Source organism: Staurois parvus, unplaced genomic scaffold (genome assembly GCF_062004578.1).
Source record: "Staurois parvus isolate SC_StPar_1 unplaced genomic scaffold, SC_StPar_1.0 ptg000732l, whole genome shotgun sequence".
NCBI lineage: Eukaryota > Metazoa > Chordata > Amphibia > Anura > Ranidae > Staurois > Staurois parvus.
Genome location: NW_028318528.1, coordinates 1343759 through 1370373, shown reverse-complemented (window position 1 = coordinate 1370373; position 26615 = coordinate 1343759). Strand labels below are relative to the sequence as shown.

At 44.4% G+C, this 26615-nt stretch overlaps 1 protein-coding gene across 2 annotated transcripts in view; it reads right to left on the bottom strand.

Annotated features, from left to right (window-relative positions):
• The window catches only part of LOC149445293 (glucosidase 2 subunit beta-like), a 36040-nt gene that overhangs the window by 7052 nt on the left and 2373 nt on the right, over nt 1-26615 (bottom strand). Inside the window, exons 2-13 of one of the 2 annotated variants that reach the window (XM_089653989.1) lie at nt 23052-23168; nt 20826-20921; nt 17587-17644; nt 17180-17297; nt 16103-16232; nt 15932-16016; nt 15587-15665; nt 8723-8809; nt 7463-7624; nt 5848-5923; nt 5673-5742; nt 5356-5445 (exon numbers count right to left, since the gene is read on the bottom strand). In XM_089653989.1, the coding sequence (XP_089510115.1) occupies nt 5356-5445; nt 5673-5742; nt 5848-5923; nt 7463-7624; nt 8723-8809; nt 15587-15665; nt 15932-16016; nt 16103-16232; nt 17180-17297; nt 17587-17644; nt 20826-20921; nt 23052-23168 (1168 nt within the window). The remainder of the gene's footprint in view (nt 1-5355; nt 5446-5672; nt 5743-5847; nt 5924-7462; nt 7625-8722; nt 8810-15586; nt 15666-15931; nt 16017-16102; nt 16233-17179; nt 17298-17586; nt 17645-20825; nt 20922-23051; nt 23169-26615) is intronic. The other variant, XM_089653990.1, reaches the window with a different exon arrangement.

The window sequence follows — 26615 nt, the reverse complement described above, 5'->3', positions numbered from 1 at the left end:
TCATGTTGTCTGACATGACTTTAATCTCTTTCCCTGTTATTTTTTTTTTTTTGAAAGGCCGTAAGCACTTTGATAACTGCCAGCAATTCCCTAAAATTGATGAGCTTCTTGCGCTTTCTGGGTCCCACTTGCCCTGGGCCAGGCAGTCCTCCATGTGTACTCCACCCCTTATGCTTGCATCAGTAGTGATTTTTGTTGGGTTGGATTGTTTCCATCTTCTCCCGAGTTCCAGAGTGTGAATGTTTCCATACCAATCCAGCGACTCTTTTACTTTGCGCATGAGGAGGATGCTGGAATCCAGAGATGCTTGGCTGCCGTCCCAGAGGGAGAGGACATGATTCTATATCGTCCTGGAGTGCAGTTGCACCCATTGCACCCCTGGTATGGCTGCAGTTATGCAGCTGACGAGCTTCATGGCGTTTATGATTGTACAAACTGGTGTCCCCTGGAGACTCATTGTATCCGGTTGTAGTTTGAGCTCTTCTTTTGGTGTAATGTATATGCAGGTGCTTGTGGAGTCCAGAATATATCCCAAATATGTGATTCTGTTGGAAGAGATTAACTGATTTCTCTGCATTGATTAGCTATCCTAGGTTTAACAAGAAGGATATTGTATGCGCCACATGACATTCCAGAACTTCTTTTGTGTCCACAAACAAGAGTAGGTTGTCCAGGTAGGGGATAATGTTTATTCCCTTCAGTCTCAAGCTTTGTAGTGCTTCCGCTAGAATCTTCGTGAATATCCTTGGTGCTGAAGACAGATCAAAGGGAAGTGCGTTGAATTGGAACAAGACCGTTCTGTTCTTGGGCCTCTTTAGCGCGAACCTCAGAAACTTCAACTTCTCCCTTATCTGGATGTGAAGGTATGCATCCGTTAGGTTTATTGATGCCATGAATACTCTGGGATGAAGAATTTCTTTTGCCGTGTAGATGGTCTCCTTGAGAAATTTTTTAAATTTTACGAATTAGTTCACTTTCTTTAGGCTGAGTATCGTTCTGTACTTCCCAGATGTCTTCCTTCTTAGGGAAAAAGAAATGGGAATAAAATCCCCTGTCCTTTTCTTCTTTCTCCAACTGACTGACCACATTCTGTTAGAGCATTTCTTCCAGGAGGTTCACGAGTGCCTCCTTTTCCTCCTCCCTGGGCAGTGGAATCGTGAAGAACCTGTGGGGGGGGGGGGGTGGAGTTGTAAAAATTCTATCTTGCAGCCATTCTGAATTATGTCTAGGATGAATGCATTCCGGGTAGTCTGTAGCTCTGTAGCCATTGCGTGTGAAAGTATCCCAACCTTCCTCCCACTTGGCTCCGCCAGTCACTTGGATTGGGTTTTGTCCTGGTTGGGGTTGAAGAGAAACCCTCCCTTCTCCTTCCCCCTTTTAAAAAACCAGCCTCTCTTCTGGCCCTGAAATGTAGCTTCTTTAGTTACGCGCTGCTGTTGGGATGCAAAAAAAAAAAAAAATCGTCCTGCTTGCCTAATGGGAACCCTTTCTTTTTGTCGGCGGATCTCTCGAGGACCGAAGTTAGTTCTGGGCAGAAGAGGAGCTTTCCCTTAAAGGGCAGGCCGCAATCTGGATTTGGAAGCGATGTCCCCCTGCCAAGATTTCAGCTAAATGGCTCTTCTAGCTGAGTTTATGAGCGCACTTGATTTTGCTGTGTATTTAACGGTTTCAGCCGATGTGTCCGCGATAAAGGCCACTGCCTTATCCAAAACTGGTAGTGACTTAAGAATTACATCTGCTGGCGTACGTTGTTCAAGGTGAGAATGGAGCTGGCCCAGCCATACATCCAGGGTCCTGGAAACGCAGGTTGTCACTATTGCTGGTTTAACGTTTACTGTGGACGATTTCCATACTCTCCAGAGGAATGTGTCAGTCTTGCGGTCCATTGGATCAATTAGGGAGCCCCCATCTTTGAAGGATAAATCCATGTTCTTGGAAATTTTTGAGAGGGGAGAATACAGGTTAGGGCAAGACTCCCATATTGACGTGTCTTCCTCTTTAAATGGAAATCGCCTCCTAAGATGTTTAGGGAAAAAAGCTTTCCTTTCTGGCTCTTCCCATTCCCTTTTTATGGTAGACCATAGTGTGGAATGGACCGGAAAAGTTCGGCCACTTCTCTTTTGTAGCCCTGCATAAACCTGGTCATGCAGAGAGAGATCCAGTTGTTCTTCTAAGTCTACAGTGTCGTAAATTACTTTCAAGAGGTCCTCTGTATCTTTGACTCGCCTTTCTCTGAGTCCGAAGTCCCGGATAATTCCTCTTCCTGATCCGTAATGGTGCCCTAGTCTTGTTTTCTATTCTTAACCAGTACGGAGATGCCTGAGGTGCCAGGTTGAAGCTCATCTGGGGCCTGTTCCTGCATCTGTTCCCTAAAATTTTGAAAGGTTTTGGACATTTCCTTAGTCATGTTTTTTAGGAAGTCTCTGAATAGAGACCCAGACTCTCTCTTAACCAGCTTGTCAAAAGCACTTTTGGCACAGCCGCTTTTTCCAAGAGCTAGCAAGCCTTTTCTTGCAAGTAGCGCATCTCTTCCTCATCTCACAAGAAGCCTCCTTCCTATCTTCCTCCAGTGGGCCCATCTAAGAACGGGGAGATATAAAAAATATAGGCCCCCTGTGAACCAAGGGTTCCTAGGAGGCCACCGGGGAGAGGGAGAGTAGGGTGATGGGGCAACGCCCCCTCTAGGGTCCGTTCGCGCTAACCTCCCCTCGTGGCCGCAGGGTATGAAGATGGCCGTGGTGTGGGGCAAGCTTGTAGACCGCCACCCATATCCAAGATGGAGGTGGTCCTCTTCCTGGTCCCCAGGCGCGGAAGTAACACTCACGGATCCCAGCGCCCAGAAGTACCGTTCCCGTCAGCGCTCGAGCGTGAGATCATCATCCCACTCTCTGCCAGTGCCTCGGCCGGAGATGTCAGTGTGCAGTGGAGGAAGGTAGGCTTTGCCCCACAGGGTAGCGGCCTCTTGGCCCCTCAGGTCAGCAAAGCAGGCACCTTCCCCTCTGGTGAGCCCCGCAAGACCGCAGATGGCCGTGGAAGAGGTGCTTTCTGCCCTAATTCGGCCACAGAAGATGTTTGGGAACCCCGAATGAGGCCACCCCGCAAGGCCCCTGCCTTGCTTAGTAAAGGGGTAGCCTCATCCAGGAAGCCTCTGTACCCTGCCAGACAGCCTAGATAAAATAACAAATGGGGGTAGTTCCTGGCCGAAGGAAACACAAATACTGTGGATCCCAGGGGCGGAGAGGCTACTTATTAGGAAAAAGTGGATCAGGCTTTCCTGGTGGGAGGAGCCCATCTCTCATGAGAAGCTGTCCTGGAAGATGACTTGGGAAAATGCTGTTTTTAGATGTGCACAGTATATAATTTTTTGGCATCTAAACAAAGTAAAATAGTATACAAAGAGCTGCGTTTAGTGCCACAAAAAAATAAAAAATAAAAGTAGGACACAGCTGCACCCAGGGATGCACAGATAATAGATGTAGATAACACATGCACGCAGAGGGCTTCATTAGAATGGGTGTTCAAACCCATTCTGTACGCAGGTCATGTTTCTTAGTCTATAATCACCACACATCCCCACCCGCTTCTTAGGAAAAAACACCAGGAGTGGTGAGAATCAAGACATATACCAAAAAGTCCAAATGGAAACGCTATAAGGGATGGTCTTGGTGATTAAAATGTCACTGTAATAACTCCTAAATGAAGACTGCCAGATAAAGATCTGGTGACACAAGGCTTATAATGTAATACACATAGCAAGTTTATTGTGATGTAGAAAATAAATACCCTCTGTTGAGTGTATCTTGTATCAAAGACAAAGATAAATGTCCAGTACAAAGTAACTGTTGATACACTGACATAAAGATATCCAGGAGGGTATTAGCTTGCATGGTCCAGGGAGTAACACTGGTTGCACCGATGTAGTTGGTAAAAAACTCGGTGGTGCGCACAATACGGCACATAGGACTGCAATAGTGAATGACAATCTCCCATACTCAGCCCGCTTGGACTCCGGGACTCTCGTGGCAGGAAGTGGTGCGCCGGAAATTATGTCATTAGGCCACCGAGAGGGTTGACTTGAGAAAGTGCCATGTCCAAAACGCATGGTCATGGTGACAGTTTGATTCCATATCCAAAGTGGAATGGCTTGTGCTCCATCCTGAGCTTGGTTCCAGATAGTGGCGCCCCTCTCAGCGGCCTGATGACATCATTTCCAGCGCGCCACTTCCCGTCACAAGCTGGTCACCACGAGAGTCCCAGAGTCCAACCAGGCTGAGTCTGGGAGAATGCCATTCGTGTTTGCAATCCTATCTGCAGTATTGTGTGCACCACCATGGTTTTTACCAACTACATTACCACCACACCAACAACGCATTCAAATATGTATCCCTGCATGCATGTAAAATTTTGACATGTGGCTGTCTCTGCATCCACCTTTGTAGGCAGTCTGCATGTACAATGGATATCAATACCTGTCTGAATGAAGTCCAAGACATTAGAAGAATTGTGCACGTCTAAAAAGGAGTACTTTAGGCACATATTTTATGTGGGATCCTCTTTATTTAGAAAATACCAACGTGCTTCAATTGCAGAAGGCCAATCGTCGTCTTCCTTGACAAAGATGGGTGTCCACCACCTGAATTGGATCTAGGGCCTAGTGGTAAAGCCATCAGAAAGGAAAGCAGTTTTCTTCCTTTTTCTTCAGCTGTAGCATCCGTGTTCAATACTGTGCTTCCAGTGAGTCAATAGCCATGACCCTGGTGAACACATTGCTTCTTTTTTCTTCCTTTCTCTCCCTGATCAATCCATTCCTTAACCAATACTTTGCCAATGCACTTGAACATTATTGTGAGACTATCAAGCCCAACAAACTAGAATGAAGGTCCACACAGAGGAGCTGCCATAGTAAGTTGAGTTCTGTTTGTCAATGCCTGTGCAGACATTATTATTGGTTTCTTTTGATGCAATGGGGGTTATCTACTAAAACTGGGGAGTGCAAAAACTGGTGCAGCTCTGCATAGAAACCAGTCAGATTCCAGGTTTTGTTGTCAAAGCTTAATTGAACGAGCTGAGGTTAGAAGCCGATTGGCTACCATGTACAGCTGCACCAGATTATGGGTGTACCTGTTTTAGTAAATGTCACCAATGTTTTAGAAATCTAAGCAAGAAGATATTACTTTTGTTTAGTCTAAGCTGAAGGCAAGCATGATCTGTATAAGGAGATAGATTATTGAGTGGTTAGTATTACACATAAAAGTATTTATCTCCAAGATTCCCGAAAGCTGGCTATGATCTTATAGTCCTCCATTAACCAGCATATACATACATTTAGCAGCATGAGCACCCAAATCTACTCACTCGCTGGTTGAAAGCTCATAACATTGTCCATAGAGGTAGGAAAATTCTCCCTGGGGTCCAAAATCCAGCGAAATCTCCTTCTCCAGATTTCTGCATTCAATTGAAAGGTCAATATGATTAATAGTTTCCTTGTGAGTTATTGCAAACAAAGGTGCATAGCTAACCATCGAATTGCTATAATAAGATATTACGGGAAGGGAAAAAAAAAAAAAAAAAGACTCAGGAGCTGGGTTACTGTAATAAGATATTACAGGGGTAATAAGACACTCAGGAACTGGGTACTAACTAGAAGAGTAGAGAGAAAAGCCAAAATAAACCTGATTGTATCTTCAATTTCCTTTAAAGATTTGGAAGCGCTTTCATAATCATTACGAACTGCCTCAGCGGCTGTAAAAAAACAAAAGCAAAAAAACAAAAAAACTTTACCAATTACTAATTTTGGAGATAGGGATAGACAGATTATACACTGGATATATTCCAACAGATGCTTACCATCTATTAATTTCTGGGTTGTGTCATCATATGGGGGCATCTCAGACTCCTCCCCTTGAGATTTTCCAGGTGCAGTCTGTAATGAAGACAATCACATACTTCTATATTAGTGAATATTTCCAAACGCCCCGCTAGGACTCTAAATCACAACATGCAAAGTATTTTATTTTTTGTCATATGACAAAAATATTACTCCTAAATTTTCCTTGACAAAACAGGTCTTGTAACTGAATCTGTCTGTGCTGCCCCTAGCAATCAGGCAGATTTTTTCATGTTTATAGACAAAGAAAATAAGTTGTAATAGGAAAGTAGAAGGTAAAAAGGAGAAGTACAGCCAAAGCTATTTTGGGTGTACTTCTCCTGTAGGTCACAGGAGTGCAATTTGTTCTGCACTTCTGTGACCTGTTTTCAGCTGATAGTGGGCTGACATCACTCTGCCAGTCCAGGCTCTGAAAAGATCCCTACCATATTGGTGGGATCCACCCAGAAGCCTAGACCAGCACCTGTCTCAACCTTTCAGTAATCCTCCAAGAGCCTGGGCCAGCCCTTTTTCCCCCTCCACAGCCCAGCTCTCCAGTGCGCGCTGTAGGTGCAGAGCAGAGAGCCGGTAACTGACAGAGGGAAGAACTGAGCAGTCAGCGGTGTTTGATCGCTCAGTTCTCCGTGCAGAGCCAGTGGGAGATAGATGCAGCATGGGATCAATGCTGCATTCATCTAGGCAAGTATAAAGGTTTGTTTATACTCCATACTTCTCTTTTAAGACTAGGAAATAGGAGTTGTTAGTACAATTTTGACAGACATGATCTGTGACTTCTATTGGGCTAGATGAAAGCTTACATTACTGGCAATGACCAAGTTGGTACTAATAGCGGAGGTCATAAATATATAAGGTAAAAGTTGCCTTGAAAAAAACAAAACAAAAACAACCAACCATTGGACTGCCATGTTCCTCTCAAGACGTTTCCATGCAAAAAACACAAAAAAAAAAAAAAAAAAACCACAACAAACACTGAAATATTTTTTTTACCAAAATCACTTCAGCCATGTAGGTACATGCTACCTTGGTCGAAAAAAAGATTAAAGCCGAAGTCAAGGTTACGTTAAATAGTTCTTTTGAGCTAATTTGACCCAAACTATTACCAAGTTATTCATCTGCAAGCCCTATGTCATACTGCAGTAGCGCCGGTGTCACACAGTATGATGGAGCTGTTCTGCAGCACGAAGGACAAGTTAGACAGGAGTGCTCCTCAGCCATTCAGAAGACGTGTTGTGTTCATTGTTTAAAAGAAAAAAAAAAAAAACTACAAGGCTTCTTCTGCTTGGCTGAGGTGGAGAAGTGAGTGGATGCTGCTACTATCTTCGCCTCCAATCAGGGAAAGCTTTGTATTTATTAATAAAAACTTCCTCTAAATGGCTGAGAAGCACTCAGCCCTACTTAATTTTGCTCCAGCAGCCGGTATTGCTGCAGAACACAACCCTACATACAGTATTGTAGCTTATACTATTACTGTATGATACAGCAGCAGAATAATAGTCATGTGAATAGTTCATCTGGCCCAGTTTGGTCCAAACAAACTAAAGTGACAGGAAACCTGGACTACAGCTTTAAGCTTACACTGTGGTCTTCATCCAAATCATCATCATCATCATCATCCTCATCATCTCCTCCATCCTCTCCATCATCATCATCCCCATCCTCATGGGGAATTTCTGGATGAGACTCTGTTCCCTCTTCTATAGGAGGTGGTGAAGGAGCTTCACTCTGTAAAAAAGATGTCTAAAAAAGGTTAGATGTGAAGAGTTCTTTAAATGAGCGAACAGAGGCAGAAAACAAATATATTTCTGTAGAAGTCAAACCAGGTTTTTCTGAGCACCCATCTATCCATGTCCTATCTCAGGAGGCATTTCTGGATGAGCGTGTTTAACAAAAAAGGGCAAATCTCAGCTGGGACACAGACTGCAAATAAAACCGACAGAAGTTCTAACCCTTACTTGTTTTTCAAAATGTAGTGTTTGCCTAACCTATACTGAAAGAAATATGTTGGCTGCCATTTTCAATCTCTCTGAAAACATTCATTGCATGACAGTCATGCTTAGCCAATGTGTCACTGACCCTGAACAAGCACTTTGAGTGACTCGTAAGATCTTTTTGGAAAGAGTTCATCAAGGCCAGCCAATCAGAGTCTTTGGCTGAAAAGTAAACCTCCCCATCAGTAAAGACTCCATGATCAACACCTCTGCAATGATCATGTGCTAAGCTGCCTGAGGGGAGCCTGGATTTTTTTTTCTCCATCAAGACAGGGAAGTTTTTTGGACATTGGGGCTGATTTAAAAAGCTTTACTATGGCCATGCTGCTCTTGTGAAAAAAAAAACAAAACTTGGAAATGTATAAAAGTGCATTAATGTGCTTTACATATGTACTTTGTGCTCTGTTGACTCTGAAGCCAAATGAGTGCAACAGAACTACACGAAAGCTCTGTAAACAAAGAAAAAAAAAAAGTAGAAAAGAAAGCCCAGTCATGTGACTTTGAAAGGTCTCCCCCAATCCCCTAATCACACAGCTCCTTCTGTTCCATTGAGTAAAGAACTCCATTGGACTTCACTGGCTACACACTGATGTCTGATTTTTATGAATCCAAATTTGCACAGTGGTACATAACGAGCAGCGGATTGTGATATCTGCTCTCCATTACAAATGAGCCCCCTTAGTGTTGAATGTTCCCTACACAGTTAGTGAATGCTGCTCAAACTAATCAGAGAGTATTTTCTTTGAGGACCAGCCAATGCAAGGGATGAATTAATCACTTCATCTACCCTCTTATTTCAGAAGCCCTTACAGGCACATTTCACCAATTTTATCATCACACCACTTACCTTAGATTTGTATTTTTCCTTAATCTGGGGCCAGACAGAATCTTGGAAAGTGCTGACATCCACTGACTGCGAGCCTAAAAGGAGTTCCTGAGAACGGGACAAACAAGAGGCAGAATGAACCATTCTTACAAACTGATATCCGATTGGTGGATAAAGGTTGCTGCACATCATTAGTGTTGATGCCAGGCAAAGGACAGACAATATTACAGGAATGGTTCAATTACATGGTCCATATACAGCTTACAAATGCCTACTACATTGTTGAGACTATTTCCACAGATTTGCTCAGAGTACATCCTACATAGTTTGTCCTTCTCATGCATTCAATGAGCCACAAGTAGGGTCAGTTGTGAACTTAATTTGTCAAACTCACAGGACAGTAAGCAGTGCATTGTTCTTGCAGACACATGCCACCTGTACTCTCATAATTTCACCATTCCTACACAGTACTTCCCCCTGAAACTGGAGGCAGACAAATACACTCCTTGCAGTACATCAGTCTTTCCCAAACGTTTTACCCCAAAGGAACCCTTGCAATAATTTTCAGGTCTTAGGGAACTGCTGCTTAGATTAGTCCATGGGTGGGCAATTGGAAATATCCTTTACATTGCTAGTGGTCATTGAAAAGAATGCCTCCTTACAGTGGTGGTCAGAATGCCAACCCTTACAGTCATGGTTCTGCCAAGTTATATTGACCCTAGAATTATGCAGGCACCATCACATACAGTGGATATATAAAGTCTACACACCCCTGTTAAAATGTCAGGTGTCTGTGATGTAAAAAAAAAAGAGACAAAGATAAATCATTTCAGAACTTTTTCCACCTTTAATGTAACCTTTATACTGTACAACTCAGTTGAACAACAAACTGAAATCTTGTAGGCGGAGGGAAGTAAAAATAAAAAACTAAAATAATAAGGTTGCATAAGTGTGCACACCCTAAACTAATACTTTGTTGAAGCCCCTTCTTGGCACATCTTGACTTGGCAATATTTGCCCGCTCTTCCTTGCAAAAACACTCCAAATCTGTCAGATTGCGAGCGCATCTCCTGTGCACAGCCCTCTTCAAATCACCCCACAGGTTTTTGATCGGATTCAGATCTGGGCTCTGGCTAGGCCATTGCAAAACCTTAATCATCTTCTGGTGAAGCCATTCCTTTATGGATTTGGATGTATGCTTTGGGTCGTTGTCATGCTGAAAGATGAAGTTCCTCGTCATGTTCAGCTTTCTAGCAGAAGCCGAAGGTTTTGTGCCAAAATTGACTGGTATTTGGAACTGTTCATAATTCCCTCTACCTTCACAAAGGCCCCAGTTCAAGCTGAAGAAAAACAGCCCCAAAGCATGACGCTGCCACCACCATGCTTCACTGTGGGGATGGTGTTCTTTTGGTGATGTGAAGCGTTGTTTTTGCAAACAAACATATCTTTTGAAATTATGGCCAAAAAGTTCAATCTTGGTTTTATCAGACCAGAACACATTTTCCCACATGCTTTTGGGAGACTTCAGATGTGTTTTTGCAAATTTTAGCCAGGCTTGGATGTTTTTCTTTGTAAGAAAAGGCTTCCGTCTTGCCACTCTACCCCATAGCCCAGACATATGAAGAACACGAGAGATTGTTGTCACATGGACCACACAGCCAGAACTTGCCAGATATTCCTGCAGCTCCTTTAATGTTGCTGTAGACCTCTTGGCAGCCTCCCAGACCAGTTTTCTTCTCGTCTTTTCACCAATTTTCGAGGGACGTCCAGTTCTTGGTAATGTCACTGTTGCGTCATATTTTCTCCACTTGATGACTGTCTTCACTGTGGTCCATGGTATATTTAATGCCTTGGAAATTCTTTTGTACCCTTCTCCTGACTGATATCTTTTAACAATGAGATCCCTCTGATGCTTTGGAAGCTCTCTGCGGACCATGGCTTTTGCTGTAGCATGCGACTAAGAAAATGTCAGGAAAGACCTATGAGAACAGCTGAACTTTATTTGGTGTTAATCAGAGGCACTTTAAAATAATGGCAGGTGTGTACTGACTCCTATTTAACATGATTTTGAGTACGATTACTGAATTCTGAACACAGAAACATCACCAGTTATAAGAGGGTTTGCACACTTATGCAACCATAGTATTTTAGTTTTTTAGGTTTACCCCCCCCCCCCCCCCAACCAAAAAAAAAAAAAAAGTTTCAGTTTGTTTTTTAATTGAGTTTTACAGTTTATAAGTCACGTAAAAAGGTGGAAAAAGTTCTGAAATTATTTATCTTTGTCTCATTTTTTTTACATCACAGAAACCTGATATTTTAACAGGGGTGTGTAGACTTTTTATATCAATTATAGGTCAGTTACCCATAGCTTTAGGGCCAATTCACACCAGTGTGTTGATCTGCATTTTAGCTCAGCTGTAAAACGCAGATAAATGGAAGGACATCTGAAAAACTATTTACAATGTGTCCTATTCACACCATAATGCTGCGTTGACCTGCCTTGTGCTAAAATGCAACATGTATGCATTTTAATGCAACGTACCGGATGTAAGTGGATGCAAGCGGATGTCAACACAATGCAGTACACGTTAACGGACACTAAAATGCACGTCAACAGATGTCAAAAATGTATGTCAATGGATGCCAGTGCATGACTAAAATGGATGGCAATGTACATCAATTTTCTATACATTTTAGCTCAGGTCAGTGTGAATTGGCCCTAAGGAACCCTTACCCACCCCTGATGGAAACCTGGTTGAGAATGGCTGCTGTACATTACAGAAGGATATGGGAAATGTGTGTGCATGCGCATGTGTGTACGTTTTAACCCCCACATGGCTGGTAAGATGTAAACATTCAACATTTTCCATATCCACCAGTACCAAAAAGGAACAGAGCAGACGAAATAGTATAAATGCAGAAACTGGTACCTGTATATACATTTATGCGACTTTGCCAATGCCTTGGGTGCCACCATATCCCATGCTGCTATAACATGCCAGGTTCAATATTTCCTGCAAATGTTGCAAACCGATCCACACCTTCCCACATATTCCTATTAGCCTTTGCTATGATGGGCAGCTTTACATGCCAATAGAAATTTACAGATGGTGGGCCAGCTCTCTAGAGTACCAGAAAATGTCAGCTGGCATGTTACACCAGCCCATGATTTAAGACACCTTAGATTATTATTATTATATAGTATTTATATAGCGCCAAAGGGTTTGCTCAGCGCTGTACAATAGCGAGGGGGACAGAACATGAGACAAGACAGAAACACTACAATACACGAGGGGTTCGAGGGCCATGCTCTTTCGAGCTTACAATCTAGGAGGGAGGGGAAAGTGGTACTGGAGGAAATGGCTGTGGGGGATGGAGTGGTGGGAGGAGTGGAGGAGGTCAGTTGTTAGGTGAGGGTGGGGTAGGCTTCCCTGAAGAGGTATGTTTTCAGGGTGCGCCTGAAGGTGAGGAGGGTAGGTGACAGTCGGATGGACTGGGGTAGGGAGTTCCAGAGGATGGGGGAAGTCCTGGAGAAATCCTGCAATCGGGCGTGGGAGGAGGAGACCAGGGAGCTAGAGAGTAGGGGGTCCTGTGAGGAGCGAAGGGCACGGGTAGGGTAGTATTTGGGTATCAGGTCGGTTAGGTAGTTTGGGGCGGCATTGTGAATGGCTTTGTAGGTCAGAGTTAGCAATTTGAATTTGATGTGCTGGGCAATCGGGAGTCAGTGGAGGGATTGGCAGAGGGGGGTGGCGGATGTGGAGCGGTTGGTGAGGTGGATGAGTCTCGCCGCTGAGTTCAGGATCGACTGGAGTGGGGATAGCGTTTGTTTGGGTAGGCCAGTGAGAAGGGAGTTGCAATAGTCCAGGCGTGAGATGATGAGAGAGTGTACGAGTTGTTTAGAAGTGTCTGGGGTGAGGAATGTACGTATCTTGGAGATGTTGCGGAGGTGGAGCCTGCATGATCTTGATAGTAGTTTGACGTGAGGTAGGAAGGAGAGGTTTGAGTCCAGGATGACACCCAGGACTTTGGCATGTGGGGTGGGAGTGATGGTGGCGTTGTTAGTAGTGATGGAGAGGATGGGGGGGGTGGGGGGAGACCAGGAGCTCGGTTTTGGACAGGTTTAATTTGAGGAAATGGAGCAACATCCAGTCTGATATGTCGTTCAGGAGGTGGGCGATGCAGGAGTAGAGTGAGGGGGTGAGGTGGGGTGTGGAGAGGTAAATTTGTGTGTCGTCGGCATAGAAGTGTTAATTGAAGCCGTGGGAGTGTATTAGTTTGCCAAGGGAGGAGGTGTAGATGGAGAAGAGGAGGGGTCCGAGGACAGAGCCTTGGGGGACTCCGACAGAGAGGGGGAGAGAGGGGGAGGTGGCCGTGTTATAGGTGACGCTGAAGGAGCATTGGGATAGGTAGGAGGAGAACCAGGAGAGAGCAGCATCCCTGATGCCAAGGGAGCGCAGTTTAGTGAGGAGAGGGTGGTTGACAGTGTCGAAGGCCGCGGAGAGGTCAAGGAGCAGGAGGACAGAGTAATGGCCGTTAGCTTTGGCGGTTAGCAGGTCATTAGTGATTTTAAGTAGGGCGGTTTTGGTGGAGTGTAGGGGACGGAAGCCAGACTGTAGAGGATCAAGGAGGTTGTTATCAGTGATGTGGGCACTTAGGCGATTGTAGGCCAGACGCTCAAGGAGCTTGGAAGTGAATGGTAGCAGGGAGATGGGTCTAAAGTTGTTCAGGCTAGTGGGGTCAAGGGAGGGTTTTTTGAGTATGGGGGTGATGTGCGTGTGCTTTAGAGGGGAGGGGAAAGTGCCAGTGGAGAGGGAGAGATTGAAGATATGGGTGAGGGAGCGAATAATGGAGGAGGGGGGTGACTGGAGGAGCTGTGAGGGGATAGGGTCCAGGGGGCAGGTTGTGAGGCAGGCTTCAGTGAAGACCTTAGAGACCTCCTCAGGGGTAGCTGGGCTGAAGGAGCGGAGCGTTGGGGAGGTGATAGTTTGCGTGGCGTTAGGCATAGTGGTGGGTAGTGCGGCTATGAGGTCGGAGGAGGGGAGGGATGAGGGGTTGATAGAGGGGAGGGATGAGGGGTTGATGGAGGGCAGAGGGCTGGGTGGAGAGGTAGAATGTGAGTTGACAATGTCCTTACAAATTGCGTCAATCTTGTTTTGGAAATGATTGGCAATCTCGTGGGCGGTGAGTGAGGTGCTGAGTGGAAGTGGGGCGGGAGAGAGCAGGGATTTGAAAGTGGAGAAGAGCCGGCGAGGACAGGTGAAGAGGGTGTTGATAAGGGTTATGAAATAGGCTTGACGGCGTGGAGGGAGGTGGTGTAGGTGAGGAAGGAGGCTTTGCAGAGGGAGAACGCACTAGGGGATCTGGTTTTTCGCCATCAGTGCTCCAGCGCGCGACTGCGTCGTTTGAGACATTTCGTGTGGTCGTTTTGCCAGGGTTGAAGCGGTCAGGGTCTGGTGTGACGCTTGGGTTAGGGGTGCCAGGGAGTCGAGGGCAGCCGACAGTGAGTCGTTGTACGCAGTAGTGGCCAGGTCAGGGCATGACAGAGGGAGGATACTGTCTCACCGGGTGGAGATGGGTCGGGTTCAGATTGCGGGTGATGGTTAGACGCTTTGGGGGGGGGAGTTAAGGGAGGCGGAGATGGAGAATGTGAGGAGGTGGTGGTCAGAGAGGGGGAAGGGGGTGTTAGTGAAGTCGTGGGGGGTGCAGAGGTGGGAGAAAACGAGGTCCAGGGTGTTTCCATTGGTGTGGGTGGAGGACTGTGTGTGCTGTGTGAGCATGAAGGAGGAGGTTAGGAGGAGTTGGGAAGTAGCCGGGTTGTTGGCGTTGATGGGGATGTTGAAGTCCCCTAGGATGATGGTCGGTAGCTCGGAGGGGAGGAAGAAGGGAAGCCAGTCGTCTAGGAAGAGGGATGCAGAACCAGGAGGCCAATAGATTACCGCAATCCTCAGGGGGGTGGGAGAGAAGAGCCGGATGCAGTGGGCCTCGAAGGAGGAGAAGGATAGGGAGGGGGGGTTAGGGAGGACCTGGAAGGTGTTCAGCGCTGGCAGGAGCATACTGACCCCACCGCCTCTGCGGCCGCTCGGTCTGGGTGATATTAGATATTAAGGAGAACCAGCTCAAAAGGTAAGTGCCAACACTGCTAGGTGCATTCGCTGTATAATGTTCACCTCCTTTATGGTATTGTCAGGTATACTTGAAATAAATATGAAAGGCTATTTGGTATAGAAGCACATATGTTTATTAGTAGACCTCTGGAGTATTTGTGATTGATATGGTAAAATGCCTATTTGGTTTCCTGTTGAATATATACATTTTTTTATACATATCTACTTTTATACTTTTATATTTCTAAACGCTTTGTATGTAAATATATGCTCCATGCTTGTGTTACAAATTCTTACTCAAAAATGGCTGCTCAGCAACCCCTCCCATCGAGTGAAAGCTTAACAACAAAGGCAATATTTCTTTCCGGACAACACCTAGAAGAATATCACGCCTATATTCTGAAGGAAGATTGCTTTCGTGTGAACGTGACCAATCAAAGACTAATATATAGCTCAATAATGCTAATGCTGCGCCCACATGACCCTTGCATTATCTTGTATATATAAACTCACTTCCTCATTCCAATAAAGCAGAAGTTTCACAACACTGAACGAGTGTGTCAGTGTGATTTCTTCAGATGCGCGCATAGCAGCAGTGCCAGATGATTAATTAGGACAGGAGCAGATAATCTTCGGACACTTAGTCTGAACCAAAACATATTCATAGGTCAAACAGGAGACCTGAGTGCTTTAAAAGACTGATCTCCAAATCGTCATGGAGGGTGGAAAAAACCCCCACAACAGATAGATAGGGAGAGATAGAAACCAAATGAGGCTATACCTGGGCTTCCTGGTCAGACAGGGAACCATCTCCATTTGAATCAAGCTCTGAGTGAGACAACAACTCTTGTGCAGATAGTCTAGTGAGAGAGATATAAACATTACAGATTGCATGGACAGATTAACCTATGCATTTCTTAATGTCCATACACAGTAGCAAAATTGATTTACAAATGTACAAAGCTATAACTTTACTCTCCCAAAACAGCACTCTATGAGCAATCGATGGAGAACCCCACTATTGTACCCCTTCCAATACAGCATGAATGCAGGATTCATGAACTAGGAAGGCCACTATAAGAATGGAACAATGCTTTCATGAAATACCAGAAAAGCCTGCACTTACATCCCATCAGAATCCTCATCCATCTCAGTAAAAGCTTCCAGTGATCTCTTCTTTTCAAAGGCAGCTTTCTCTGCTTCTCTCCTATCTAAAACACACACATAAAATATAAATTTATTACAGTTAAACTCAAATGTAAACCTATACTAAGCCTACAGAGTGTAGTGGCCTTACCTTCCCATTCCTTTTTATGCACATCTTTGGCTTCTTTCTCTGGCTTTTCTGCCTCCTCTTTCTTCGCACGCAGAGAGTCAACATCTGACTGTGCGCTCTGACGCTTCTCCACCAGTTCTTGTAACCTTGCCTGCCATAGAAACATTTGTCAACGTATTATATTGTTCTCTTATACATCTTGCCCTGTTCTCTATCACCTGTGCTATACTGCATTACAGATATCTACTGCTCTCTACCCCCAGCTCTGTACTACAGTACAAATGTCTATTCTTAAGGTTTGCATTTATTTCAAATCCTACAATGAATTATTATTGCCCAATTTACTACACCACCCACTCACAATGGAAGAAAGGTTTACACTTCTGGCTATTAAAGTCAAGGATGTAATTATTCTCTTGTAAATTAGTTACTACATTAAACTGGTGCTCATTAGACAATGGAGCATGTTGAGCCACTCAAATCACTTCTGCATTTAGGCTTCGTTCACACTGGCTAAAAAATTAAAATCGCTTCTACAGGAGTTTTGTGTTTTTCCCTGTAGAAGCAGCTCACTATTATCCTGTGTCCATGCACATTAGGACAATTAGAGGCAATATTTTAAGCTCAACGTTTAGAGGCAGGGATGAAAAACCCTTCTGGTTTGCATTTTTGGAACTTTCTGGCAGCAAAAAAAAACAAAAAAACACAACACTAAACTTTCCCAAACTGTGTACAAAAACACTATCAGCATTTTTTCTGCCACGGGAACTGGTTTTTCTGCCAACGGAACCTAACGTCGGCTAGTGGTTAAAGAGCTGGCATTGTACACAGAAGTTCGAACAGAAATGAGTTTTCCACAAACCATTAACATAATGTTGGAAGCGCATAATTGTCTAAAATGTCTTTACATGTTGTAACATAACAGTACCCATCACTAAAAACATCTAATTCAGTTTGGAGGGTTGTCCATTCACATTTGACCATTTAGTGTATGGTTCATTGGTGTTCACAAGCCTACATTTCTGAGAGAGGGGGGTAATTGTGCTCACAAGCCCACATTTCTAGGGAGTGGTGTTCTTTTCAACAGCCAGACAATACCTGTTTCTCTTCCCGTCCCTTTTGAGACTCTTCAATATACTTCTGTTTCAGCAGCATTCCCTCCCGAGCCATTTCAGCTTTCTTCTGCAGCTCTTCTCGCTCCTTTCGACCCATCTCTCTGAGAAATATAGCAATAAAGGAAAGGGTGCTATGAGGTCTAGTTACACTGGCTTCAGTCGATGATATTGTGAAAAGCATTGTGTATAGTAAATGCATTTACAGAGTTGTCAACAAGTGTCAAGCAGCTTTAATAAAGCTGCTTGAAGTTTGCTGATAAGGAACAAGACCTTATTTATCCAAGTGTAGGGAGTAAAAAATAAAAAACAAAAATCCAGTTTTCTCCAAAATACTTTGATAAATTCGACCTTCATGGAGTCAGATCTTTTTGGCAGCAGAGACAGTCTTACCTGCAGGTGTTCTGGCAGTGCGCTCCACTATTATACTCATCAGTAGTGTCACAGCAATCTGCATTGTAAGAAAATAGTGTCAAGCTCGACAGTGCTAACATGTTCAACAAAACTCTGTTTTTATCTCTTTTGGGTAAAACTGGCCCAAACGATCTCCATAACCAAATTATACTGGTGCTGACAGCAGCATGTCATACTGTGGTACAGGGGTATGGAAATTTTTTTAAAAAGCTACTTGTCCAAGGACTAAATCGGGGTTCCAACCTAGTTGTCCCTCATGACAATCTATTTATCTATATATATATATATTTTAGCCAAAAGCAAATTTAAATCTGCGGTGCTTTTAAGAACATCTGGGGCTTTTAAAAACGAAAAGGGGATTTATGGCAACTTAGACTTTTAATATCATTAACATTGTGCTGTTTATCTCCTACTCACCTGCCTGTCTCCAGCAGCGCATCCAGGGACTAGGAGGGAGAACTTGCAGTGTAAGGAGTACCGATTGGGTGGTCATCAGGAAAGGGGAGTGTCAGGCTCTCTGCGCTCAGCAGAAGCACGTTTATTGAGTGAGCAAATAAGGTGCTGGCCCCAATTAGAATTTAAAAAAAAGAAAACTTTTTTGGGTTAGGTCAGGTTACCCTCGCACATGGAAGCATTTGGGTGCTCAGTACAAGCGCATGCTGGGTAGCCAAATCAACCTCCAGTGTCCCCTCCATTAAAGGATAAGTTTACCTTTAAAAAAAAATAATTCATTCAAATTTTTTACAGGTAAATAATATGCATTTACTTTTCTTTTTTTTTTTTTTTTTTTCTTTTTTTTTTTAGGAGCGTGGAAAGCCTTGCACCAGTGATCAGCAGATCATGGGTGTAATGCAGGACTCCTGCAGACTGTCAGTATAATCTGTCTGTATATTGTACATCATATGGGCAAGCAGTTTCACACCGACTGGAAGAATCAATGAACTACTAGAGCACTCAATAGAACCATGGCCGTGTGGGGAGTCCTCAAAATTTTGTTTTGGGGGGGTTGAGATGTAATGTGCTTCAGTGCAACATTTTCTTTTTTTAATGCAATTTAAATACATTTTTACTTTTTTTCCCTATCACATAGGGGACAAAAAGTCCCCTATGTGATAATTTTTTGGCGCCAGGTTCTCTTTAAAGAGACATGTAGGGTCTAGAATACCCTGCGTGTCTCCCCTGTGCTCTTCTGAATGTAATGGAGTGCAGCATGCACTGCATTACACTCTTTCCTGGCCATCGATGGCTGGGGGACACGGTCAATGGGGACCTAGAAGTAACGTCATATACGTTGCTTCTGGATCAGGAACAAGAAGGGCAGTAGAACAGATGCATGTCTGTTCTCCTCCCTCCCCTCTAACCAGCAGCGCCCACTATTCCTGACCCAGGCCCACAGAAGCGGAGCCCAGGATACATAGCAGGGGGGGTGCACTTTCTTGGCATGTGTGAAAGCGACAGGCGACTACCCAAATGCTTCCACCTAACAAACCCTACGGCTTTCCCGCAGCAGGGTTAAATGTAAACAAATACTACCTGCTTGGCACCCGGGACTACATATCCTGGGCATCGGGCGATACAAATTGCGCATCCCTGTGGTAGGATGACTTACATACAGTATGCAACACTGTGTTCTGGCAGCATCATGGAGGTATTTCCTATCTGCTACTGCAACAGTCAGGCTTCTGAGTGCTTCTCAGCCAGAGGAAACTTTGTATTTTTCTGAATACAAGGCTTCCTCTGATTGACTAGGGAGGACATCATGATTTCTACCTTGGCCAATCAAAGGAAGCCTTGTATTGATTAAAAAAAAAATACAAAGTTTCCTCTGAATGGGTGGGAAGCACACAGCCTGACTCAATTTTGAAGTCGATCATGGTGCTGCAGGAGCACGACGTTGAATACTCTATGCAGCTGATGCTACTATAGTACGATACAGTACTGACTGTGACAGAATAACTTACTTACGAAAAGATTTCGCTTAGGCTAGCTTGGCCCAAACAAACCATTTACAGTGAAAGAAACACAAACTTCAGCTTTAACCTTCTCCCTGTGTACGGGCAATGCTGGTGCTACACTGATCAAGTGGCTATCCTCCTCCCTGTACAGTTTAGGCAGAATTACATGCATAAGCTGAATGGTACTGCAAGCACAGTAGAGAAATTGTAGGGTGAAATCCAACATTTTTACAGTACTCCACATAGAAGTAGAGGGGAAATCTTCTCTTGGGGACACCTGTTACAATGACAGCTATCAAAAGTTAATTTCCTCTTATTAGGGGAATATTACTATTTATTTGTTGTCAAGTAAATGGGACAGGAAGGAAAGAAACATTGTACAAGGATATGGGGGGGGGACACAGAGTAGAGAAAGGTTAAAATCAGTTTTTGAACTGCCCTCCGTTCAAAGTTCAGTTTAAAAATCATCCTGGTATCAACATTTTTAGCAGCAGATGGGCTTTGATGTAGACGTTACCAGAGCCTGGTACAGCTGTCGCTTGGTCACGTTGTGCACTTAGAGGGGAGGAAAGTACAACCGTAACCGCTTCCCCTCTCTGATGTAAGGAACCAGAAGCAACAAGAATTTTGTCACTTCTACTTTTGGTTTGATGGTCGTTACCAGCTTATTACAGCATCTGATCAAATGCTTTCAGAGCAGTGGGGAAATCTGGGGTCTACCAGACCCCAAATCTCTTCATATAAAGTTTATTGCTATCACAAGGGATGTTATTCATTCCTTGTGATAGCAAAAAAGGAAATCACGATTTTGATAAAAACAAATATAATTTTTTTAAAAATTTAAAGCGCTCTCTGTCCCCTGTGCAAAAGCATACGCAAGTCCTACATGCATATGTAAACAGTGATCGCACCACACGTGAACATCAAAGCAAGAGCATTAATTCTAGCACCAGACCTCCTGTGAAACTCTAAACTGGTAACCTGTAAAGGCTTTTAAAGTGTACTCATAAAAGTATTTTTTTCCTAAAAATTTAAATTTGGCTACGCAAACATTGTGCAACATAAAAAATTGTAACACCCATTTTGTTTTCTCTGGTCTCTGCTTTAAAAAAATTAATGTTTGGGATTATAAGTAATTTTTTTAGCCAAAAAAAAAATCAGATGTTACTTTTATAGGAGAAGTGTCAGAGTTGGCCTGGGGGCAAAGTGGATACATTCCTCCACTCTATTTTTTATACTGAATGAGCTCCATTTTCTACTTACCACAAATGCCGTCATTAACCCGAGATGAAGGTATGTAAATGGGCCTGTACCCAGCATTGGTACAGTGGAAGTTACCATTGGAACATGCAGATGTACCTGAGGGATACAGAACAGACGACAGTTCTTATCAAAGATTTCCGTTTTAAAGATTAGATTCAGTCTATAAAACTAGAGATATAAGGGATCTGTTACCAACACACAAATTACATTAAAGTGATTCTAAAGGCTTATTTTATAAATAAAAATAACAAACATGTCTATACTTACATGCTGTGTCCAGTGGTTTTTCACACAGCAGCCCGAATCCTCCTCAGGTCCCCCGCTGGCGCTTCTGGCCCCTCCCTCCCGTTGGGTGCACCCACAGCATGCTGCTTGCTATGGGGGCACCTGCTGCTTCGTGTGTCCATTCACACACAAAACTGTGGCTTAGCCCCACCCCCTTCTCACTGGCTCACCAGCTATGATTGACAACAGTGGGAGCCAATGACTCCGGCTTCTGTTTCAGCCAATGAGGAGATGGAGTACTGGGTTAGCCGAGACTCCAGTGCACATCACAGGATCAAGAGGGGGCTTAGGTGAGTATTGGATGGGGGCTGGAGGGAGGATTCTGCGCACAGGACGATTTTTACCTTCATGTATAAAGGTAAAAACTTTGAGCCTTTATAACCACTTTAAACAAAACCTAACCTCAAGCGCCTGATGGCCTAAAAGCCTTTTGGATGCATGACATGAGTATCGCAGCTGGGAGACATAAATCCCACCTAGACCAGAAATCCAGAAGTGCATTTTCAGAAGTGCTCCTGCATTTCCTCCAAGTGACAAAGATTGCCCAACCCCCTGCTGCCTCTCACACATTCTTATGCTCCAGTTAGAGCCAATAGGAATGAGTAGGGCAAAGGGATTAGTGGCAAGCTTCAACACTGTCTGCAACAGTCTGAGCTTTGCTGGTTAAAACAGCCCTAGTTCAGCTAGGACAAGAAAGCTGGGGGAAGGTGCTACAGGTATGGTGTCTCTCACTGTGCCCTGCAGTGCTTTGTCCCCCCCCCCCCGGGTAACAGTCTTTTCAACTGCTCCAGAAAGTTTTACCCCCTTCATGACCAAGCCATTTTTCACTATTTAGCACTGTGCTGATTTAACTGGTAATTGCGCAGTCATGCAACGCTGTAGCCAAAAACATTGTACACACAAATAGAGCTTTCTTTTGGTGGTATTTGATCACCAATGGGGTTTTTTTTTCATATAAATGAAAAAAGTCCAAAGGTTTTGAAAAAAAATATATATTTTTTTTGCTTTCTGCTATAAAGCACATCCAATAAAAAATTTCTAAATGTATTCATAAATTTAGGTCAAAATAAATTTTGCTACAGGTCTTTGGTAAAAAACAAAAAGAATCCTAATAAGTGTATATGGATTGGTTTGAGTCAAAGTTATAGTGTCTACAAACTATGGGATATATAATAGAATTTGTATTTATTTTTTATACACATAATGGCGGTTATCAGCAACTTGGATTATGATCCCATATAAGTACGGCGGGCAATCTGACATCACCAGTGACAATAGTACAGCGATCAGTGATAATACTATACACTGTCACTGTACTTTTCACACTGGCTGGGAAGGGGTTAACATCTTCGGGCAATGTGTGCCTAAATGTGCAATGTGTGCTGCTTTTTACTAAATATCTGTTTGCTCCTTCTTCCTTTGGGTGGGCATGAATGCGTGCTCTGAACCCGGAGCCAGCTGTCGAAATACAGGTACGCGATTAGGCTTGTACAAGCTTTTTCCTGCGGGTCAGTGGTCGGCAAGCAGTAAACACATGTAACATATCTCTTTAACCCCTTTGCGCCGGAGCCTCCCGGCCGTTTAAGAGGTTTCAGAAGCCGGGAGGCGGGGCGAGGGTTTAGGGTCATGTGGCCGCCGTGATTTGCTGTCACATGATCGGAAAAGGTCCCGATCGCAAGGGGAGATCAGGACCTTTCTGTGAGCCATGGACATATATGCTGGGAGCAGCAGGGAGCGCGCTCTCAGAACATATGTATTTTCAAATGGTATTCAAATATGCGGCCGCTCGGCGTCAAGGCCCAGACGCCGAAAGGCCACATATTTGTGTGCGCTCGACGTCTAGGGGTTAAAAAGAGATGAAGCAAAAAAAAAGTCCTCCGAAGACCCGTTTGAACCATCATGGACACCATAATGAAGCCATTCCAGCCATTAGATTCTTACCAGGCTCATCAGACCCATCCTTACAGTCACAGTAGTCATCGTTCACTTGGTCAAAGGGGATCACCTTAGACCCATCTAGACAGGTGAATGGTTTGGTCTCATCATAGAAGACACGATCTGCAAATAATAAAACAAATTGGTCAGCACAGGAAAACAAGTGGGCCCTTTATATACCGGTATATGGAAGTTGAGTCATAATATTTATCATCGTTTAGGTGGTTTTTCACAGGCATAAGGAGGAGCTTTATACTGCTGTGTATCCTGCAATTTGTAAATGTCAGAACACTTTTCTTCACATACAAAATTTAACCCCTTCTTACTGCCACCTCCTGACCCTTTACCAGGTTCAAAAAGACAGGAGACAGATGTAGATATTCCCATCATATAACCATTGTGGTTGGCAGTCACATGACTGGAAAGTTCCCAATCGCAAGTGTGCACTGGGAGCTTTCCAGTACCTGCCGGTTACTAAGCTGGGAGAGTGCTCTCAGCACCGTAAAAGGTTTACCTAGGCCCTAGGGATGCATTATATGAGGGTGCTTGGCATTATAGCCCAGCATGGAGAGGCCACATATGTGTGTATGGCTGACGGAAAGTGGTTAAGTTGGAAGTGGCTAAAGCCAAAACTTTTTTTTTTCCCCAGACAGTGTGGGGAAGGATAAGAACTTCCTTCAGTTTTTACTGCTGAGCCCATTGGGAAGAACTTTCCAAGACAATGATAACACTGTCACCAATACAGGACATAAGGAGAAATCTCCAATAGGAACACATATCACAATAAAATGCTTCTTTTAGTGAAACAGAAGGATTTTCTCTCCCTTCCTGTCAAAGTATGAATGTTGAGATGCCTTCAAAAGGAGGTTAAGAAGATAACGTAATGGGAAAGCTTCTCAATGAAAGCCAAGACAGCACAGCCTTTCCTGGCATAACTTAAATCTCTCCAGGAAGACGCCTCCATGGTCACGACGGCCCTTCAAGGGAGGAGCTCCTCCTGATGCTACCTCCGCCACCCTCTTCAGGGGAGGAGCTCTCCTGAGGGAAAGTATGCCACCCTCTTCAAGGGAGCATTCCTACGGCACCCTGTTCAAGGTAGGAGCTCTCCTCCCAAGGAAGACTACGCCACCCTTTTCAAGGGAGAAGCTCTCCTCCCGAGGTAGCCTAAGCCACCCTCTTCAAGGGAGGAGCTCTCATATGCCACCCACTAAAAAGGGAGGAGCTCTTCTCCTGAGGTGGACTACGCCGCCTTCTTCAAGGGAGGAGCTTTTTTTATACCACCGTCTTCAAGGGAGGAGCTCTCCTACGCCACTGTCTTCAAGGGAGGAGCTCTCCTCCCAAGGAAGAATATGACACCATCTTCAAGGGAGGAACATTCCTTTGCCACCCTCTTCAAGGGAGGAACTCTCCTACACCACCCTCTTCAAGGGAGGAGCTCTCCTCCCGAGGGGCGCACTCCGCCGCCCTCTTCAAGGGAGGAGCTCTCCTCCCGAGGGGCGGACTCCGCCGCCCTCTTCAAGGGAGGAGCTCTCATCCCGAGAGGGACTACGCCTCCCTCTTCATGGGAGGAGTTCCGTGGTGGACTACGCCACCCTCTTCATGGGAGGAGTTCTCCTCCGCCACCCTCTTCAAGGGAGGAGCTCTTCTCCCGAAGCTGCTCTACGCCACCCTTTTCAAGGGCGGTCCCCCTCCTGAGGCCCAACCCCCACAAGGGCGGACCTCCTCCCGAGGCGCCACCCCCCGTCACCCTTCGCGAGAGCAGACCTCCTCCAGAATTATAAATAGTGCAGCGCTCAAGAAACAATACTAACTCAAATACTACAATAAATGTGCTCACATGCAATAGTGTCACAAAATTAATCAAAAACAAATCATTAAGTGAGATATCTTCATTATAAAGTGCCACTCAGTATTATTCCTTATCACTTAGTGCCCACATAATCAAACAAATATATATAAAAAAAATATATAAACTACCATTCGAGAAAACAATTTTCACAGTGCTCCAAGTGTAATAACGTGACCACACTTTATATACTAATCAAAAAAATAGTAGAAATGTCCATGAAAAACTGGTATTAATAAATTCATGCAATGTGCAAACAAAAGTGCAAAACAAATGTGTTCTTATTCCGCAACCGTGTCACTCTTCACCTCCTAAGGCTAGATTGCCTTAGGAGGTGAAGAGTGACACGGTTGCGGAATAAGAACACATTTGTTTTGCACTTTTGTTTGCACATTGCATGAATTTATTAATACCAGTTTTTCATGGACATTTCTACTATTTTTTTGGATTTTTTTGATTAGTATATAAAGTGTGGTCACGTTATTACACTTGGAGCACTGTGAAAATTGTTTTCTCAAATGGTAGTTCATATATTTTTTTATATATATTTGTTTGATTATGTGGGCACTAAGTGATAGGGAATAATACTGAGTGGCACTTTATAATGAAGATATCTCACTTAATGATTTGTTTTTGATTAATTTTGTGACACTATTGCATGTGAGCACATTTATTGTAGTATTTGAGTTAGTATTGTTTCTTGAGCGCTGCACTATTTATAATTCTATTAATATTTACACTGTTTGGGTAGCAGGTTAATTGCTGGCAGCTTCCAGTAGGTGTATTTCCCTTTTGCGCAGGAGGATCTCTGTCTTTATTTTAGACCTCCTCCAGAGGCGCCCACCGCCACCCTTCGCGAGGGTGGATCACCTCCAGAGGCTCCCCCCGCCACCCTTCGCGAGGGCGGACCTCCTCCAGAGGCGCCCCCCGCCACCCTTCGCGAGGGCGGACCTCCTCCAGAGGCGCCCCCCGCCACCCTTCGCGAGGGCGGACCTCCTCCAGAGGCGCCCCCTTTCGTGAGGGCGGACCTCCTCCAGAGGCACCACCCTTCGCAAGGGCAGACCTCCTCCCGAGGCGGCCTGCGCCACCCTTTTCAATGGAGGACCTCCACCCGAGACAGCCAGTATGGGGCAAGCAATTAAATAGCACTGATATGGAATATGGAAGAGGCTAAAAACAAGACAATTAGTGTGGAGAAAACAGAGGACCCATATATTGAACATTCCCTATAAGCACTTCAGCTCCATAAACCTACCTGTACATCATTGGACTTTCGGTGGTTATACTGGGATGATGCCTGCAGTTTTTTTTTTTTTTTAAAAGCCGGAGATCGGCTGTCTTGTAATAGCAATCAGAGCGGCTAACTAGCTGCTCGATTGCTATTACAAGCAGCGGGAGAGGACGTCCCCCCTCCCACAGCTTGCTCACGATTTCCTGTTTCACCAAGAGACCCGAGCGACCACCCAGCGCATCCACCGGCTGGACATACAGCTGAACAAAGCTGGAATCGGCTTTGATTGGCTCTCCACTATGGTAACCTAAAAATTACGACCTATCACCACTTACGGTTTACCCAGATGTAAACTGTGCCATTTTTAAAAACGCAAAAGCATTTGAAAACACCGATCTTGGTGTGACTGAATGCTTTTAAGTTCAGAGGAAGGATTTGAGAGTCTTACTGACCCCAGATCTCTCCATAAACAGTACCTGTCACGTGTCTATTG